We start from the raw sequence: 21413 nt of genomic DNA on the forward strand, positions 1-21413 counted from the left end.
CGATGTTGTGAGCATCGGCTCCTCTGCCCTCCGCTGATGTCGGAGTGCGACTGCTTCCAACTGCCCATTAGCGTCCTTCACGAGCCTCCTCCACCCATCCACTCTGAGTGAGTGGATGAGACAGACCTCCACACGTACACAGCACGTAGATATCGGTGGACGAGCCAGCTCTCCACACACACCACGTGGATGTCTCTGGGCTGAGACAAAACCGCAGCACGTAGACACACACACCACGTGGGTGTCTCTGGGCCGAGACAAAACCGCAGCACGTACACACACACACACACCACGTGGGTGTCTCTGGGCCGAGACAAAACCGCAGCACGTACACACAGAGCACGTGGGTGTCTCTGGGCCGAGACAAAACCGCAGCACGTACACACACACACCACGTGGGTGTCTCTGGGCCGAGACAAACCCACAGCACGTACACACACACCACGTGGGTGTGTCTGGGCCGAGACAACACCGCAGCACGTACACACACACACACCACGTGGGTGTGTCTGGGCCGAGACAAAACCGCAGCACGTACACACACACACACCACGTGGATTCCCCGTGTCCCCCCGACACACACGTGGGACGAGTTCCCCACAAACCCATGATGTCACCCCCTTTTTCGGGCGGCCGCCCCATTGGCTGGGCTCGCGTCACGTGGCCGAGGGGGAGGAGGGAGGGAGGGATGGAGGGGGGGCAGCTGCTCAGCTGTTCGTCTCTGGCGGTGTGAGACGAAGCCGCTGTTCAGCGTCTCCCATTTCTTTTAACGTCGTTGTTTATTGCTACATTTTTGTTTTGTTTGTTTCAGTCGACTATTTGTTTGTTGTTGTTGTTTAGCTCGATGTGATCGCTTCATTTCGCCTTCTTCGCGCTTGTATCGACCCGCGTGTCGGTAACAACCACCACCATCACCACCACCCGCCTCTCTCTCTCTCTGCGTGGCCGCCAGCCACATCGCGATGGGCGACAAAAGAAGCCCCACAAGGTAACGTCGTCGTGTGCGCGTTCCGGCTGGGGAGACAAAGGCGGTCGGGCGTGGTGCTGGATACAGCGACCCCCTCCCCCTACCACCCCCCCCCATGTGTCGGTCGTAGTCGGCGCTTCCTCGCTCGCAGCACTTGCCCCCATCAGCCTGTGTCGACTACACGGGGGAGCTTTGTCTTTGTCTATTTGTGTCGGTGTGTGCGTGTTGTGTAGCACTTCACGTGGCCTTTAAAGTGCACCTAGCCTGGCACGCGCGCGCCGTGGTGACGTGATCGCCACATCGTGGCGAATGGCGGCGGCGGCTGTGTGAGTGTGTGATTGTGTAGATCGGTGTGAGTGTGTGAGTGCTTGTGTGATTGTGTGTGAGTGAGTGTGATTGTGTGTGATTATGTGTGAGTGTGATTGTGTGTGTGATTGTGTGATTTTGTGTGTGTGATTGTGTGTTTGTGTGTGTGATTGTGTGTGAGTGTGTGTGTGATTGTGTGTTTGTGTGTGAGTGTGATTGTGTGTGTGAGTAATTGTGTGTATGTGTGATTGTGTGTGTGTATATGTGTGTGTGTGATTGTGTGTGAGTGTGATTGTGAGTAATTGTGTGTGAGTAATTGTGTGTGAGTGAGTGTGTGTATGTGTGTTTGTGTATGTGCGTGTAATTGATTGTGTGTGATTGTGTCATTGATTGTGTGTGTGTGAGTGCGATTGTGTGTGAGTGTGCGATTGTGTATGTGTGTGATTGATTGTGTGTGTGATTGTGTATATGTGTGTAATTGATTGTGTGTGCGACTGTGTATGTATGTGTGTGCGACTGTGTATATGTGTGTGTGCGGTTGTTTCTGAACCAGTCCCGGGCCTCCCCTAGGTCGACTCAGCCTAAAGTGAGTACCTGGTGCGGTGTGTGTACATCACCACTGGGGAGACAAAGGCGGCCGGGCGTGTTTCTGTCACCCACCCCCTCGTGTGCCGTGCCGGCCTTCATAGGTGCTCGCTAACAGCACTTGCCCCTACAGTGTGTTAAGGCTATATGGGGGATCTTTGTTTTTGTCTTTGTTGTGCGGTTGTGTGTATGTGTGTGTGTGTGATTGTGTATTTGTGCGTGAGTGTAAATAAATGCGTGTGATTTGTATATATGTGTGAGTGTGTACATGTGTGTGTGTGTAATTGAATGTGTGTGTGATTGTGTATATAGGTCGACTCAGTCTAAAGTGAGTACCTGGTAGCGGTGTGTAGTCAACATCGCCACTGGGGAGACAAAGGCGGCCGGGCGTGGTGGTGGCCACCCACCCCATCGTGTGCCGTGCCGGCCCTCATAGGTGCTCGCTAACAGCACTTGCCCCAACAGCCTGTGTAGGCTACACGGGGGACCTCTATGTGTATGTGTTTTAATATAAAGTCATGATTATAATTGCTTATTTTTATACAGGTTGCTGCGTACAGCCTCTGGAGCCTGGGTATTTAAATGAAAGCAATATGTGTTGTCATAAGGCCAGATGCATTTTTTGAATTGGAAATCCTGTTGGATGTGGTCGTAAAACTACACCCGTGTACGAAGTAAAGATGTGAACTCAGGCTCTTGTAGTTACATTGTGTGGCCATCTCGCGTTCCGCCTTCTAGTCTCATCCAGGTCAATTGGGAGGAGCAGATTCACCATTAAACCATTCCAAATCTTCCACCTGCCTTTTTTTTCGTAAGTTGTTCACACGTGGCAATCCTGGCGTGAATGCCAGCGTGTGATCATTATTGCAGAGTGTAGGTCTGATTTGGTCCCTGGATTGAGTTGATACTCAAGAGATTGATGCGAGTCTTCCATATTTGGCAGTGGGTTACAAGTCCATGACCAATGGGGTTAATGTTGTTACTCACTGAGAGCAGTTGTGTGCCAGAAAGGACAAGGTAATGTGGCTCTAGAAAGGGTCAGATTCTAGAGCAGGGGAAGAGAGGTCACACTGGCAGACGAAGTGGCATGAATATGCTCTTAAGGAAGTCCACTTGGAGCCTACTATGATGCAAGGGATGGACAAGACAGATGGCGGAGCAGGGAAGTTAATACGATGGATGTGTGGCAGTAGTTGCAAGCTGGTGCATTCCACCTGTAACCCAGCACTGTGGTGGCAAGGCATGGTGGATCGCACACGTGTTGTGAAACACCCTTGCCATGGGCATTGCGGTGACCCATACTCTGCCTTGCCAGGATAACGGAGGGACAGCAAATGTGGACTTCCCTCCCATCCGTGTGGGGAGGAGTGTTGACCACCTCGTTACGCGTGTGGTTTTCTCCGGTTGCTTTGGTTTCCTCCCACATCAATGGAGTTGGGTTCATCAAACAAATTTAGGAAGAACAAAACTCAACACATGATTCAGTAAGTGCCGTAAAAGATGAAGAACTATTGTTTAATAGGCGACGTTTATGGGCAATGATCCTTCTATATAGCACATACATAGAGGGGGCAGAGAGATAAGAGTGGATAATGTGAGTTTGAGACGGCACTAAACACCATTGGGCACGATGAGAACTTCGAGAATGTTTTCTAATGGCCATGTTTTTTAATCGGCATGTAAATAGTTAGCTCATTCTAGCTATTGGGTAACACAGGACCCCACCGAGCTTTGGTTCTGACTGCCTTCCCACTTGCCTGTGGTTTTCTGCGCCTCTGAATCTACGGAATCTGTGCGCATTACACATTTGCAACTTTAACTCTTTTTTTTACGTTTTGACTGGCGTGGAAGGAGATTGGAAACTCGGAAGGAGGTGGCCTAGGGAGGGAAAATTAGTAGCTTGTGGCGGTGGTCCAGTCACGTGATATTACTGGTGATTAGAACTGACTATACATTCAACCAGATTCCAGTTACTCTTGGCATCCATCAGTCGCTCCTACCCAGTCTCCTCACCCCGATGGACACTCGACCTACTGGTGGACGTGGTGTTGGAGATCACGAGGTTGCGAGATTGTTGAGTAGGAGATGAAATTAGAATGGGAGGGATCCATGGAGTTCAAGAGTGACTTGTGTGTTTGCGTGTAGAACTCTTTTCACACCGTACGTAGCCAACCGAGCTAATCAGAGTTGCGGGGGAAGGACAATTGATGAATCGTCAGCTTGGGTGTCAACATCACCAGTGAGTAGAGGGGGGAGGCCTAAGATGGAAGTGAGGTGAGAAAAGTATGGCATGAGGTTTGAGTTTGGCTGATGGTAGATGGCTGTTTTTGGTTGGAGCACTGTGGGAGGTGGTGGGAGAGAAATGCTCTAAAGAGTTAACAATTTGTAAATTTACGGTAAATGATTTAAAGTGAGGTGTGGTAGTGACAGCCATTCCTTCGCTTATGCATTCGAGTATACACAATATGCACATGTGTGTAGCGATGTATTCATACATAGAGAGTCTATTCACGTGTGTATTCATTCGTGCGTTAGAGCGCACACATTGCATACGCATGCATCGTGACGTATCTGTATATGTGCAGCATTGGTTCAGTACAAGCAAACTGGACTGGTTTTGACATTCGTTATTTATTTTGTCTATATATGCATTTGTATGCAGTGAGGAGTGTATACACAGGCCTTGTACATGTGCATAGTGATTTGCCTTTGTGTATGTTACATGTCATGTATGCATCTGTTGGCTTAAAAGACTAAACCACAGTATTTCCCAAATAAGGCCATTTTCACGACAACATTGTGAACTTTCTTTCCCCTCGGTTACACGACACATATCGTTGTGAATTTGTACTGATTCTGTTGTGTATAAAGAATATAAAATATCTTAAGTGTATGTATACGTGTGTTATATGTATGCATTTCTCTCGTTATGCGAGTATATACGTGCGAATCATCTGTGTGTCGCCTTAAGTAATATCTATGCGTGTAATGATTTTATTTTTTACATGTAATTATTATGCATAGGTATAGTATGTCTTTTTAAAATGCAAATCTGTGTGTACCCTGTATGTACGTGATTTGTGCACTGTTTGTACATATCTGTGTCAACACATGTGTACTATACTGTCCTGTAATTCTATTCACACGATGCATTAAATATGCATCATGTGAATATCAAACACAGGTACATGCACTGCACGCATATCAGCGTATAGACGTGCGTTTTACGTGTCCCGTTAAATGCACAGCCATTTGCTCTCTCCGCTATCCCTTCTTTAACCAGACGGTGAAACAGACCCATTAAGATACATGAAACAACATTGCCTGTTTTGCAAGGGTGGACCTGGGTCATGTCCTGTGAATTTCCCTCGCTTGCAATTGCACCGTCTCGTCTTGTGCCCATCCTTCTTGTCCAATCCTCCCATTTGCTCCACGTTTTTTTTCTTCCTCCCTTTTTCTCCCCCCCCTTTCCCCCTTCTCCACGGCCGACCCAACATTTTCTTTTTTTTACAATTCCCCACAGGCCGAAGAGACAGGCGAAGGCTCTGTTTGAGGAGGCATACTGGGACTGCAGCGTGTGCACGTTCAGGAACAGGGCGGAGGCGTTCAAGTGCAGCATCTGCGACGTGCGGAAAGGCACGTCCACACGGTGAGAAATTGATAACTTTTGCCTTCTGCTTCTAACCCCCTCCTCCTGTGAGCTGGTGAATTTTCTCGCGTGGAGCAGCCTTGTGTCGACGGTGTACTGTAAGATGTTGTGCAAGTACCGGCACTCACCGAGATACAAATGTCCTGACTTGCGAACATCCGCACTTGTGAACGAACCGCCGTAAGATGTTGTTATTTGTAACCGTCCGTACTTACAAACCGAACCGCGGGACTATTTTGTTCTGCGGAGCGATCCTCGGCGAGATGTAAATAGTCCCATCATCCTGCGCCCTTGCGACAAGCAAGCCAGCATCAGGGCTCGAGGTAAGTGAAAATATAACCGATTTTTTTCTTTTCATGGTACTTTATTTTATGTTTTATTTACACTACAGTATTTATTACAGTATTATATACAAATGTACAATATTTCTTATTATTTAACAATGCGTTTGTTGAACCATAACACATTTTATAACACTGACCGTACTTGCATTTAAATATTTAGTTGCAAGATGCGAACAAATCGACTTACGAACGGGTCTCGGGAACATAACCCGTTTGTAAGTCGAGGACTGTCTGTAAATTCCTTCTTCTGGGTAGTCTTGTCATTAGCACACTACGAACCGAGCCAGTTAATTCATCATCATCATCATCATGGTCAGTCAAGGTATGCCATCTGCTTAAAAGTGGGCATTACGGATCGGGCAACAGATGGCAAGCATTGGTTTCAAAAAACAAAATAAATGACTGATCAGTTTCGGGTATTCAATAATTCATGGTTCTCAGCATGCTAAGAACATTCATGTCGCTTTCCAATGTTTGAGTCAATGTGTGCTACCTGCTATGACATATGGTTCAGAAACACGGTCATTCACGAAAGATGTAGAACAAAAGAGAAAAATGTGCATAGAAGCGTGGAGAGATGTTTGATTGAAATTAGTGACAGAAAAATGAATAAATAGATTAGAGAATACATGCAGATGAATTACATCATCCGAAGTGTGTTGAAAAGTGGACTCGGGAGGCAGGAGATGTCAGAATCGAAATATTTATCCTGGAGAAATCAGATGAACTATGAAGCTCTTTTTCACAAGTGTCCAGTCGGGAAAGGTCAGAACGGTACAACAACAAACAATACAAAACACGATAGGAGTGCAAAGTATAGGAAATGTAATCAAATCACTTACAAATATACAAATAAAATGCAATACAGTGGTACCTCGGTATACGTCGTTAATTCGTTCAAGAAGGTAGGACTTATACCGAAACTGACGGATACCAAACTAATATTTCCCATAAGAAATAAAGAGAAAGGAAATAATCCTATCCAGAGTATAATAAATAATATTTTATATGGCATATTATACATTAATGGGGTTGTATTAAATAATTTTAGACACTACTTATTACTAAAATGCATACATAAATTTAAATAAATGCATAAATAAATTTAAATAAAATTTTATGTCACTTTACCTTGCTGAGATGAGTTGATAGCCTACGAGGATGGTGGTGAGGAAGGGGAGGAGTCGTGAACGGGGTCTACGCGGGTACGCGGTGACTCATGCCGACCCATACAAGTTCTAGCAAGCGCGTCGTATCCCAAGACGTGTTTTTCTCGTCAAAACACGACGCGTACCAAATTCGACGTTTTCCAAAGCGGTCGTATACCGAGGTATGACTGTATTTTAAAAAGTCTTACCAGGTAAAGCCCACTGAGCTATTGACTTATTTTTCAGAAGCGACCTGGCCACAAATGAAAGCCCATCAAAAAGTGGCTTATTATCTGGAAATGTTATATCAGTAAAATAATATAAATAATCACGAGAAGAGGGACGATGGCCAAGAATAAGAACAGTGGTAGCAACCATGGCATGGAACACATCCAAGAGGATGTCCAGCTAGTAGATAGAGCGATGAAATCAATGTGTCCAGGTGCTGGATGGAGTTTTGCATCGCAATATCTTAACAGGTGGTGGTGTGCCAGCTTGGGGAGAGGCCTTCATCCAGCAGAAGATTGATCATGGCTTATAATGATAACTAAATTTACAATGCAAGTTGGTCATGTTGTTTGCTCAAGAGCACACAAATCTAGTTACACAAAAAACACAAACCAGGGAACTTTCCAAATTATTCAGAACGTGAAAAAAAACTGCTTTCGCCTTGTTCAGCCACATCTTCTTCCCTCCCAACTTTACCAAGGTTCGAGAGTCCCCTTGCCTTGGATAAGTTGTCCAGGCGGATGTTGAAACTGAAGTCCGCTTGTACAAAGTTTGTTTGGGAACCTGCAAGACTATCTCCAAATGAATCAAATTGCAGCAGCCCAGACTTCCCACCTTGCATACGTAATCATAACCACATCACCCCCACTCCACAGATCCCTCCACTGGCTGCTTACGAAATTCTTTAACACATTCCTGCGGAGGGAGCTGGTAGGAACGTTGGGTTGCTCGGTCAATGGCCAGGGTCAACGGCGGCGTGGTGTATTCCGCAAATATGCCCGACTGAGGGCGGGCACAAGCCGGCGTGAGTAGGTTAAACGTTGAGTTGTATAAGGGCACCACGGGGTGACCAGCCCCTCCCCACCCAGCCCCACCCCTCCCACCCCCCACCCAGCCCCACCCTCCCCACCCAGCCCACCCAGCCCCTCCCCACCCAGTTCCTCCCCACCCTCCCCTCTCCACCCAGCCCCACCCCTCCCATTTTTGGATGTACGACGGACAGACACAATAATCTCCTGTGGGCTGGTGGAACCAGGAGGTTCCTACCAGTATCAGTTAAAGGACTGCCTTCATCCCCTTCAAGATCTACCCCTGGACTTGCCTCTGCCAACTACTCCCATGACATCTTCCCCTGCTTCCCCTCGTGTGCTCGCTGTGCCAGGCACCAAAGCCTTTTGTCAATAACCCCCAGTGAACCTCTGCTGTGTGGGTGGGTGGTGGCATCTTCTCGGCTGTGAGCTGTGCTGTCTAGAAATCCCTTCCCCAGTTGTCCACTCTGGCAACTTTTGTAAACCTGTTCAAGTCAAAACCTAAGGCATCTTTTGCTCTTATTATAACTCTTCGATATAAGTATCTTACACAGCACCATACCATATGATAATATTCCTGTTTGCCCTGTGGTATCCTACCTCCAATTTTGTACAGCATTTTGAGATGCAGTCACATTTGGAAGCCCTACAGATCACGTTTGTATTGTAAAAACTCAAATATTATTCAATAATGGCCGTTCTTCGCAACATAGAACCCTTTTTTCACTTGTAGAGATTGATCTCTAAAGAAGGGCTGTTGCCCGAAACGTTACCCGTTTATATATTTTAGGGGGCAGTGTTATTGACAACACGTGTTGACTAGTTGCCATCTGTACCCCCTCACAACGCAGAACCGACAAACTAATGTTGTTCCATGTTGCGTTGTGCCTGCCTGCTGTGGCCGCAGGAAGCCCCGACTGAATTCACAGCTCGTCGCCCAGCAGGTCGCTCAGAAGTTCAGTGTTCCCACCAAGAAGGAGAAGAGGGAGCGCGGTGAGAAAGAGAAGCTGGACAAAGACAGAGAGGCGTCTTCCAGCACAAGCAAGAGGAATCTGAACAAAAAAACAAGGTATGATTACGGTTGATGCCTGTTGATGTTTGCCAACCGGTCACGCTGAGGACTGGGGTCTCCATTGGGAAGTGTTCCCCTTATGACAGCCACTGCTCCCGCCGTATACAGCAATCCCGCCCGCAATAGGTTTCCACGTGCGTTGTTCCGCTTATACGTTTGCTGACTAATTGGGGGAACATATTTCCTTGCAAGTGTAAAGTTTCACATATGCATTGCTTTTAAAAATTGCGCAAAAGTTTTTGCGCATTTGTTTTTCACGCGGTGAAAACGGTCCACTTTGCGATGTAACACAGTACTGTACGTGCGATGTAACACAGTACTGTACGTGCGATGTAACACAGTACTGTACGTGCGATGTAACACAGTACTGTACGTGCGATGTAACACAGTACTGTACGTGCGATGTAACACAGTACTGTATGTGCGATGTAACACAGTACTGTACGTGCGAAGTTCGTACCGCGGAAAATCCCTTGATCACGTGCCTCCATCTGCCAGCCCCGCCATTTCGTGCGTTCAATGTGCACGTGCTATGTAGCCATACTGTGTAGCATCACGTGATAGTTTAAATAAAGTAGAGTAAAAGTACAGCACTTTACCATCCGGAATGCTCCATTAACCGGCATCTGTCATAGATGGCAATACTAATCGTCCTTCACGTATCCGGAAACAATTCCCATAGCCATCCGGCATCTTGCCGTGCGGTTCTCAAAGATCTGTTGTTTTTTTACGGAAGCCTCAAGACGCTGCCGAGTGGTGGCGCTAGCGACAGTCTGTACATACAGTACTGTACCATTGTATACTGTACTCTAAATTGCCCCACTGCTTCTCTACAATCAACTTAGAATGCTCTGCAACTGACTGGTAAGTATCCCTGTAAAAGAGTATATTATTTCTCATATCATAGTTAAAATGTAAGCTTAGTTTCTGTCTTGAAAAGTTTAATGTACTTGAAAAATGTGGTGAACCATGAGTATAACTCTCCGATAACTGGCATATTTGATTAACCGGCATCCTCCATCATGGATGGAGGATAACAGAGCTTTTCCTGCATAAATGACGTATGAGATGAGTTCAAAACGCCACAGTTGATGATGATAGCTCCTCTGGCAAGGAAAATTTCAAAGAAAAAGTATTAATCTCGAGGTTAAATTCGACGTTTTAGTGTATTTTTTATATTGCTACAAAGCTTGGCCTACCCACGACCTCGGTGAGAACTACTTGGGTTAACGCAGGAAACGTTCTAGAATGTGTTCAAAATGTGGCGCCTTTAACTGCCGCCAAAATGACTCGTCTAGCAGTTGTGGAATGGTCGAAAATATGGAAAGGCTTTTAAAGTGTCAGAATTTAAGATCCAAATCAGTCGCTTCTGGACCATCTGTGGTAAGTATTTGTATCAAATTGTTTGTATCTATCATGAGTTAAAATGTATGCAAACTTATACTAATATGCATTTTTGCGCACTTTATGACACTTAGTCACGCATTTTCTTTACCAGAAATGTCAGCTATGAAGTCAACCCCTGATTATAATATTATTTTTCATGGGAAATTATAGTTAGCTTCAAGTAATTTTGAGTTGAGTATCATTTCCCTGGAACGCATCACTTATGTATCGCGAGGGATTCCTATACTCGGATCAATGCGTTGGTTTCGTAGTAGGCTCCGGATTATAACCAAGGTTTTTGCATTTGTTCAATATAGCTCATGTGCAGATTGATGTCTGATGTTTTCACTCCACGTGCTGTGGGAGCTTCTTTAGATTGCTTCTTTCTTTTATAGTGCTTGAAGAAGCTTCCAGGATGTGGAGCGAAACATCGAACGTCATTGCAGAATGACTCGCGTTTTTAACCCGGAAAGCCATTGGAGAGATAAAGTTGTTATTAGATGGCATCTGCCACTTGTAGCTATTTTGCCTTCTAACATTCACTTTTATACAAAATGCATTTATCTGACTATGTTAACAGGTAGTGTGAAACAAAATGTCGAAGATTAGAAATACATTTTTTTTATCAATCTTATCAGTATTCAAAACAATCTTTAATCAAGAAAATGGCCGATTTAAAACAACTGTAATTGAAATCAACTAAAAATCTAACAACATTTATTATATAGTTGGTCGCATGCGTACAAAACAAAGTACTGGCATGTACATCACAACACTACTGTGTTGTAAACTTGTTGATACCTGATGACATGACAACATCACAATGTAAATGTTTATCCATGGGCGGCGCAGGCGTTTTAACGTTGAAATACATTCACAAGTTAAGATTGCTTGTCTCACATGCTAATGTTTATCTTTCGCCTAAGGAAGTGGTGCCCCCCCCTCATTGTACAGCTCGGCAGGTTGCAGGTCTTCCTCAGACTAAAGAAGAAGTGAGCCCTCTGTGTGAACAGCACGTTGTCATCACTGTGGTTTTAAGTGCTTAAAAAGGGAACTGAAGGTAACACTGCCGGGGCTCATTGTGCAAAAAAAAGTTTGTGTACATTTGCATTCTGGCAACGAAAACGTCAGGATGGCATGTTCCTACCCGACTATGCATGGCTGCAGCCACCACTAGAAACACGTGTTCTCTCACATTCATTGTACTTACTGCTTGGCATTGATGCCACGGTTCAATGTGCCACGGTATCACGTTTTTTTTTATCCATAATGATGAGGGCGGGGTGAGTTGCTTCTCTTGGTGAATCATTCTATCCACAATTATCGGTAACTATAATTAATAAAAATAATAGGAATTAAAATATCATTTATTTTATTTCTATTATCATTTCTATTATTTTTATTATTATTTTTTACCTACGTGACTTTACCGAAAAAACCTGAGAGTATGAATCCTTGCAGTCACGAAAGCTTCAAATCTAAAACAAAAATTAATCTACCACAACATTTGTGGGTAAACGTAGAGAATCCAGTGCATGCGCTACGCATCTTATCTTACCCACGAAATAATTTTGAATGGTGGATAACTACGCACTTCCTGGTGGCATCTTCTGGGTCTACTGTCTGCGGATTAACACCGCGCATCTGTCCAGGCCCTCGTGTAATAGGAATAGTAGCAGCACACCCATATGCTTTGGCGACAGGCCAATCTATCATTTTCTAGTTTTATTACACGTTGTTATTTCTGCAAGGCATTTGGCAATTCTGAGGAAACACCCCTCAGTGTATATTTAACTTAGGTCGTATTGACATTAATACGTGTACTGTGGCACCACTTGTAAATATTGTTTAAACTGCTATTCTATTAAGGTAGATAGATGCTACTGATAGTGTAAAGTAATCACATAGTTTAAAAGTTAACAATGGATGAAGATTGTTATCTTGTAATAAAAATTGATGCGATGTCTTCAGTTGATTGTCAGATGATGTCAAGCTAGATTTGCACAAATGTACCACGTATTTCCATTGATCTAAGTCACTGTTCCCTTGCACAACCAAGCTTTTGGCAGTACTCGTCTTCAGTGGTTGGTGCCAAATCAAGTCGAAAAATTGCACAATCTTATCGTTAAGGGATGGGCTCTCCATTTTGACAACCGATCTTGATTTCATTGACAGCCAACTAAAAATGGTGATTTGTTTTGTTCGTGACGACGGATGAGAGTACGCTGGGCCTTTTTTTTTGTCAACCGACAAATGAGGAATTGCCGCTTCAGAAAGATCCACGGTGACACCATCGGAGCGGTTGCGCGTTTCCAGAGGTTTGCGGTTCGATTCCCAGCTCGTGGTAATGCGTGTCGCTGTCCGCATAGCGGTGGACATTGGTGTCGTTGGACAATGCCGGTGTCCTCCAGATTTGTCAAATGGAAGAGAGATAACCAAAAAAAACGACTTACAATTTACTCAGTTGGAATATACATCGTACCCCCTCCCCCCCAACTTCTGTCAAAACATGGAACGACCCTTCTGAAAAAGAATAATGGCACTCGGTGAGGTTTTCCCCGGGTAAACGTGCGTAGTAGTCGTGGTAATAATAATACGATCACAATCATTGGTGTACCATCATCGGTGTACAATTTCACCCTCTGTCGCAATGGGTTAAGTAAGACACCGATGTGGGTGTCCTCAATGTATAGCTCAAGCGGAACAGACAAACCCAGAGCCTGCCTAGAGGTAGAGAATTGTTTTGAAACTCAGCTAATGGAGTTTGGAGAGGGGAGTGTTTATGAGGTATATCTACAAAACCACACATGTTATACGTGTCGTATAACTTGCTTGTGGGTGTATTTGCACACGTGTAAGAATGCAAATGGGGCATCCTTGTTATTAAGTGGATGTTTAAATTTCAGACTGATGATTTCAGACTAATGACTCTCTCTTTGCTTAATCTGAAGCGACTTATCATCATGAGCCGTGTATATCCACTGCTGGATGAATGTCTCCCCACATCATCATCCCACATGGTCCTGTGATGCATTTCCTAAACAGAGGAAGAGTTGTACTTCAGGGAAGAGTTGCCTGGATAATATTAAGGTCCTGAAACTACTGTAAGTTTAAGATGATTAATTTTTTTTCTGCAACAGGCCATGAAGATCTAGAAATGTACCAATTCTATGAATAACTAAATCAGCTACGATATGATACAATTGGTAAATTCATTGTAACGCCAGTTAAAATGTCCAGGGGGTGAGATGATTATTAGTGAATTTGGTAGTGCCGCGGTGGTGAGATGTTTTCTCCCTCGCTTGGTATGGAGGAGATTGTGGGTTCGGTCCTGACCCTGATGCCTGTTTATATGGAGTGTGCATGTTCTCCCTGTGGTCGCGTGGAATTTTTATCCAGGTCCTCCAGTTTTTCCCTCGACTTTTCCCTCCACATTTAGAATCAACACGTGTTCAGAAGTATGTGGCTGCTATAAATGTCCACATGATAAGCCACTTGGTTGAACTATCACTTGTGGCCAGGTCGCTTCTGAAAACGAGCTATATAGATCAGCGGGCCTTACCTGGTAAACATAAAAATAGTTTAATTCTTGACTTAAAGCTTTCGTGACTGCAGGAATTCATATTCTTGGGTCTTTCCGTAAAGTCACATAGATAGGTTAATTTTTTTTGTTATTTTCTTTGAACCTACGTGACTTTACCGAAAGACCCAAGAATAAAAAATAGTTTAGTTTAAAAATGAGGGAAAAAATGTGAACTGGAATTCCCAACCACTAGGGCCGTGAAGCTAACACGCGCCTGTATGGAGGCGGCTGCATTGCGACATTTATAAATTAAAGTGACTTAATTTTCACGAAAAATCACACCACGTTGTCAGGGACGTCTCTCACCTTAGCAAATTCAGCACGGCAAACGATCGCAGGCCGGTGCGATGCACGTTACATTTTAACATTGGCAAAGAATGAACAGAGCTAATTAAAGGCGAGACTAGGACAACGTCAAACATCTAGTTTTCAGGAGGTAGGGGAACAACGACTCATTATCAGCAACAGATTGAACTCCCCAGAGAAGCAGAATGATGAAATGGATGTCACTTTCAAAATTGAGATCGCTAACCTTGTGATGTGCACTAAAAGTGGGTGGTTAATGTAGAAAGCTAGAGGACTAGTTATCTAAAATCTTAAAGAATGCATGCAATAAGGGGATGAATAGCAAAAGGATGAATATGCTGAATAAAATGGAATACGTAGAACTCTGTAAAACCACTGAGAAAATAATGAGGAAAGAAAGATTGTGAACTACCAAAATGATTGAAGATGTAATAAGCCAAAGAGGTCACGAATATTGTAACAAGGAGGTTTATTGATACAGATCATGTAGTGACTATTATGGAGAGGCACACATGATGGACATGTGCCACGGTAGAACTTTTTTTATTCATAATGATGAGAGCGGGGGGAGTTGGTTCTCTTGGTTAATCATTCTATCCACAATTATCGGTAAAAATAAATCCTATCTACCACAACATTTGTGGATAAACATGGATAATCCAGTGCATGCGCTACGCATCTTATCTTACCCGCAAAATAATTGTGAATGGTGGATAACAACGCACTTCCTGGTGGCATCTTCTGGGTCTGCTGTCTGCGGATTAACACCAATCGTAGGAAGTCTCACGCATCTGTCCAAGCCCCAAGTGTAATAGGAAGAGTGGATAATAGGGTAGCGGATAAGACGAGTTTTACTTCACAGACTTAACGAGCCAAAGCGTGACGGAAGGGCCAAGTTGGTATTTGAACTCTGCAGTCTTCCAACTATCAGACGGCCAAAATCCCACCGCAGTCCCGCCTGGACCCAAGCGGTCCTTGCGTCGTCGCGCTCACGGTGCCGTTGTTGATTTATTTTTTCTCGCACCTATCTCGGGGCAGGCCCAAGCTGAAGAACATCGACAGGAGCAGTGGGCAGCAGCTCGCGGTCACCGTGGGCAACGTCACCGTCATCATCACCGACTTCAAGGAGAAGAAGCCCACGGCAGGTGCCGGCGCGGTGGCGACGGGCCCCAAGGGCCCGTCGGCGGGCGGGGCGGCCCGGGGCGGTTCGGAGAGGGGCGGCTCCAGCTCCGACAGCAACACGGAGAGAGATGAGCCCTCGCACCCGACCTCGCCGCAGAGGGACGAGTCGCTGAGCGGAGACTCGCACTGAAGCGGCGGTGGAGGTGGCGGTGTTAGGGGGAGGGGGGGAGGGTGGCGAGCGTAGGAATCCGTCGCAGATTGATTTGCGTGCTGTGAAGTCTCTTTAAAGTGCTCGGAGAGCGGCGAAATTTCAATTTGGCTTCTTTTTGGCAGGCCCAAAAATAGTGCCGTGTTTTTATCGCTGTATGCATTTGCACCGGAACTACACTGAGAATCAGTTTTTATAGCCGAGGTAAATGTGTGCCTTGGTCAACCATATTTTTTCCCAACTTATAAAACCTTATAAAATGCTGCGTAAGCATATCTTATACCAGCAGTGTTTTGTTTTTTCCATAGGCTGTATCACGCCGACTTTTCAGTGTACAGAAATTTAAGGTCAATTCACCAATGAACTTGTATATGCCACATTTCACTGTGATAAACCTCAGCACAAACATTGGGTGCTGATGCGCCAAAACTGATCTGACATTAGAGACTGTCAAACAAAAGTTATTAGTTAATTTAGAGCAATAAGTGCTTTCAAAATAGAAACAAATGTAAAATCTGTTGGTGCTAATGTTTTGGCCTCAAAAAAATGTACGTGTTTATTTATACATAAACAATGGAGCTGAACCTTTTTTACTTTAATAACATACGTGTCATTTTAGTATAACACGTGAATAGTAGTAGCTCTACAGCACACACTGGCACTGCAAATAATCTGCATTGCTCAGTAAATACAAAGCTTCTATTCAATTTGGCTGTGTAAAAGACAATGGCATTTTTACAATACAGTACAGGGATTTCAGACGGTTAACTTTATATATTGCTGTCCGTAAACAGTTGTTTTTCTCTATTGCGGTTGTCCCTTTCCAATGCGTGGCAAGAATACGTTTGTGGTGCCTTGTGTTTGTACATACTACATCGGTGGCTGTATCGTGGTGTGCGCTTCTGTGCTATTGGCTGTGCCAGCTGCTATGCGAGACGTTTTTTTTCGGCCATGGCACGGCATTTAAATGTGGGGAGGGCTTGCTTGCCGCATATAATTTGAACATGTTCTCATGATCTAATCGAGTGCAGCACATATTCGGCCTGGCAAGTGAGAGCACATTGACACTTGCCCAATTAACTATTTGTATCTGGGATATGATTAAGTCATAGGTGTGCACTCCACAATGTCGGTGTGATTATCAGAAAGATAATGAACCCTGCCAAATGCACATGGTTCTGTAAAATCCTTGCTGCCCAGTTTGTACGGACACTCGCTTAACATTCGGTTTTTGGAGTTAAATTTATTGTATCTGCATCAATTTGCGTGTGATTTGAACCGCACGCTCCCCTTAGCGTGCGTCGTCGTACAAGCGACAGCGTCACACCGAGCTTGTAAAGCGCAATCTTGGCACGGTTTTCGTGAAATCTACACCACAGATTGAATTGTGAGGTTCCCATCATGCGAATTGCATCCTTCGGCTGTAAGGGGGTCTTGGATCGGTGTGGTGGTTGGTGGGGTTCACACAAGGGTGAGATTTAATCGACCTTCATTTTGGGACTGCCGAGTTGTGAACAAATGCAGACACACTCCACCCACCGATGCATAATCTGTTCAATATGACGGGAACGAAACAAATGTCTCACTCACTTCATGGTCGAGGGTGAGAAGGATCTGCGTGGAATGTGCTGTATGGCCAACCGTTATTAGGAAAACACAATCCCTGAAAAGGACTGAGAAATAAACAAAAATTAAAACTGTACTATCATCGAAAATAATGGCAAGAGCTCAATGTAGCTTACCTCTCCATATGCTGTGGGACACTGGCATTGTGTTAGCTTAGCATAGTAGTTGGCACCTTCATTGCTTGGAATAAACTTGATGGAACTTGAATGGAATGAAAGTACTCTATAGATATACTTAAATATATACCTATATTAGAAATTATTGTGCAAATTCGAATACATATATATATTGTAGTCTGTTGCTTTGTATTTCAGCTATGCATTCATATATTCTTGATTCTGTAACAGTGCCTCTACGGCAAATGTTTGTTAGTGTTTTACCTGTTAACTATTGGTGTTGAGAAAAAAAAACGTACCATTGTATTAAATCTTGCAGCCCTTGAGGAAAGCAATTGCTAAAGGTGAAGATGCAGAGTTTTAATAAATATTTCTGGTTCGTCTAAAATCTCAATCATAGCGTAGTTTTAAATGAAAGCCTTTCCAATGCCACTTGACGTAAACCAGACCTGTCATAATCAATTTAAACGATGGAACAATAAAACTAAATAATAGCCCTACTGTGAAATCGTAACTCACAAGAAAAAAACACACATTAATGTGATCCCTTGCATATTTATTGGTGCTAGTGCAAAAGCATGCCTCATGTAAAACCGATATTGTGGTATGTTTTATGTGTGTAGTCGTTTAAGCCCTCGTTAATATCCACATCAATCGTGCCCCTGTTGTACTTAAAGCACTTACACGTGGCTAAATTAATTTCGGTAATTGTTTTGTGTCTTATGAGAGACTAATTATTGCCGTGCATATGTGTGCATGCGTGTTTGCGTGTGCTGTACCGTATGTGCACAATACAATACTTTTGTTGTGACGAAACATAACCGAGTATGTTATGGCAAGACGCGTACATGACGGGGGAAAATAAAATGCGTCTGTAATAATCAATGACTGATAATTTACAATGATGCATAATGGAATTTATTGTGACTATCAGTATGCAAATACGATTACAATGAGTGTGTGTGCGCGCGCATGCATATAAATGTACACAGTCATACCACGACTTGCCAGATTTTTTTGCATTTCCGCACCTCAGATTAGGTCGGCTCTGTACTGCGTGAAAGAAGTTCAACATGCATGCATGCGTACATGCATTTAGCCGGACCAATGCCAGACAAATGACAAACTCATTTGGTGCACGTAACGGTGCTCCCAGGGCACCAGGCTGCAGGCAATGCAGGCCCACAGTTGCTGTGGCCCAGACGGTGTTGTCACTGTGTGTACTATGGAGCTCCCTGTAATGCCGCGACCTCTTGTCATCTTGCTATCGGCCCTTCATTGCCTTCCTTCGGATTCTCTCGCCTTCTGTTACGGTGCTCGGATGTTGCCTCACGTTCTCTCATTGTGTACGTTGACTGCTTGTGTCTTGTCGGAGTTGCGATACGCACAGCACATTCATTATAGCACAGTCGTTGTTTTTTTTTTCCTTCTATATACATGTATTTTCATTTTATTTTACGGTCGAGTAAATGTATTTAAAAAGAAATCATTTCAAATAATTTTAGTCGCTGTATGTTTTTAATGGTAGGTTTTATTTCGAAGGTTATTTCATTATTGTCGCATGATTTTGATTATTTTTTTGCAGCAGGCTGGACCGAGGCTCCCCCCCCCCCCCCCGCCGCTTTATTAGTCTGCATATCGATCAACAGCCGTGATGCTACACAACCCAAAATAAGAGTTTTCACTTCATGCGCTAAGATGCAGCAAAGCAGAAACGGCACGGAAGGAGGCAGCTGCCTGCTGAGGAGCGCACGAAGTAGACACACAACGCTGTCCCACGTTCCCACCACATCGCCGCAATGTCGAGTGAATGCGAACCGCACGGAGCGGACATGTTGCTTAGAAGTGGGTTCGGAGCGCGAGATTGCACAAGTCGAACCCGCGTCGAGTGAGAGAAACCTGTATCTCGCGAAATTTAAGTGGCACATTTTAAAAATTGAATGTAGGTCAGCGGTCAGGTGGTTTGATTCTCTGCGAAATTGCGTTCGAATAGAAGTTAGCTGCCCATGATAAAAGCAGGTTCTCTAAAGTGATGGTCTGAGCCTAGTCACTCATAACTACAACGACAACAAAACAAAATATTACTTTGAACGTTTTGCTTATTTTTGGAGGAGTATTTTACCTTTTGAGAAATACACCAGCTTTACTTGCCGTGTGATGAGAATTGTTTTTCTGTAGCACGGTGAGCTGGAAAGTTCAGCCCCCCCCCGCCACCCTTAATTCTAGATTTGAAGCTTTCGTGACTGCAAGGATTCATACTCTTAGGTTTTTTCGGTAAAGTCACGTAGGTAAAAAATAATAAAATAATAATAATACATGAAAATAAATCAATTAAATCACGACGTTTCGGAGGCAACACAAGTCTCCGTCTTCGGGTGGGACCGTCACTGCTAAATTTATTTACCTGTTGTCTGAAAGAGGCCACATTTGAGCACTAGTCCTGAGATGTCTCCTCCTGAGATGTCCCCTCCTGGCTTTGGTCTACCAATAATTGTTGCACTGCTCTGCAAGAATCCCACAATGGATGGATGCTTTGTCACATGACATGACACCGATAACATGAATTGGAATCTCCTTCGAAAGACAGGAATGTTTGCAGTGACGTGATCAGATCGCAGGGGTTATTTTTGAAAGTGTCTGTCCGTGCACGGCAGCTAAAAAGTAAAAACTTTGGAATGCCTTTCTTACACATTTGATCAACGGACTAGTCACATTGCAAATGCAGAACTGTATTGTGATCACTATAGTTCTACTGTTCATCTACTTTATATAGAATTTGCAACATTCTACAAAGCACATGGCATTTTGAAAACACTTCTTCAGATACTTTATTTTCTTTGGTTGCATTAAATTATATTTCAAAAACGAAAGTGGTGTAACCACGACGTAATTTCTGGATAGTTTCAGGAACGTGACTAGGCTGACTTGGAATAGGGATTATCAGCACTACAACGAGATACAAAAGTATGCCTGGCCATGATAATTATCCTGTATGCCTATAATCCTATAAGCAGATTTATATATACAAAAATCATGCAGATAAGAGAAGGGCATATTAGCAGCGCTCTGGATTGGTCTGGCTCAAATTAAGCACCTGGGTGTAACTCTTGAATTATATAAGCCCTCTGCATGTAGCCAATAGCAAAATGCTATGCCATTACTTGCTGTGGACATGCATACATTACAGGCAACTTCAATACTACAGATTATTATAAATATAAATTGTTCGTATGTTCTCGTGTTTCAAATTCAGTACCAAAAAGCAGTTTGAAGAAAAATGTTCTTCAAAGTGACATTCATATCTGCATGTTTGTCAGCCTTAAGTATGTTCATGCATAACGTTTTGTGCTGACTTTTTGACAAATCATATATTGAGCTATTAAAATAATGTTTAATATTGTATTATTACTATTGTTATGCCATAATAAGCATATCAGAAAAAAACGTGGTTTTCTTTCAGAATTTCCTGCTAATAAATGTCGATGCGTCATGTTTGACAAGGTTGTTGTTGATGTAATCATATGGATGGACTGAATATTCTCGGTGGGTAGTTGACAAATACTTGAAATGTCTAAGTGGTGCTAGTACATATTACGTATTATACGTGGCTTGTTTTACACTTTGTCAATTTGTTTCACCTTTTATACTTTGTCTATTTGCATACATTAGCAAAAGTATTGGCTTATTCATTTGTCCTCTGACTCATTTTTGTATCATGAAGTATAATAAATTACACAATATTGCTTTTGGAGTGTTGCCATTTCCTCTCACAATATACAAGGTTTCATATTCTTGGTTCTTTCGGTAAAGTTACGTAGAAGGGAAATAAATTAAATAATAAAAATATAAAACAATAATTCTCACAAGCAATCATCATCAGCTGATGATGGTTGCTTGTGTTGCAGTCGAAACGTCGTGAGAATTTATTTTGTTTTATATTTTGATTGTTTTATTATTT

At 43.6% G+C, this 21413-nt stretch overlaps 1 protein-coding gene across 1 annotated transcript; it reads left to right on the forward strand.

The window, feature by feature from the left end:
* Positions 1 to 699: 699 nt before the first annotated feature.
* LOC144946110 (YY1-associated factor 2-like) lies at positions 700 to 21198 on the forward strand. The gene is made up of 4 exons (XM_078874851.1): positions 700 to 988; positions 5382 to 5507; positions 8944 to 9105; positions 15422 to 21198. Exons 1-4 carry the CDS (start codon positions 963 to 965, stop codon positions 15693 to 15695), a joined length of 588 nt encoding a protein of 195 aa, XP_078730977.1. The 5' UTR covers positions 700 to 962; the 3' UTR covers positions 15696 to 21198.
* Positions 21199 to 21413: the final 215 nt, after the last annotated feature.

The sequence above is a fragment of the Lampetra fluviatilis genome, chromosome 40 (genome assembly GCF_964198595.1).
Source record: "Lampetra fluviatilis chromosome 40, kcLamFluv1.1, whole genome shotgun sequence".
NCBI classification, from domain to species: Eukaryota; Metazoa; Chordata; class Hyperoartia; order Petromyzontiformes; family Petromyzontidae; genus Lampetra; species Lampetra fluviatilis.

Bases quoted from the DNA above. Each gene is read 5' to 3' on its own strand.
- LOC144946110 (XM_078874851.1), top strand. From the start codon at position 963: ATGGGCGACAAAAGAAGCCCCACAAG. The intron at 989-5,381 runs GTAACGTCGTCG...AATTCCCCACAG, and splicing joins GACAAAAGAAGCCCCACAAG to GCCGAAGAGACAGGCGAAGG. The intron at 5,508-8,943 runs GTGAGAAATTGA...CTGTGGCCGCAG, and splicing joins CGGAAAGGCACGTCCACACG to GAAGCCCCGACTGAATTCAC.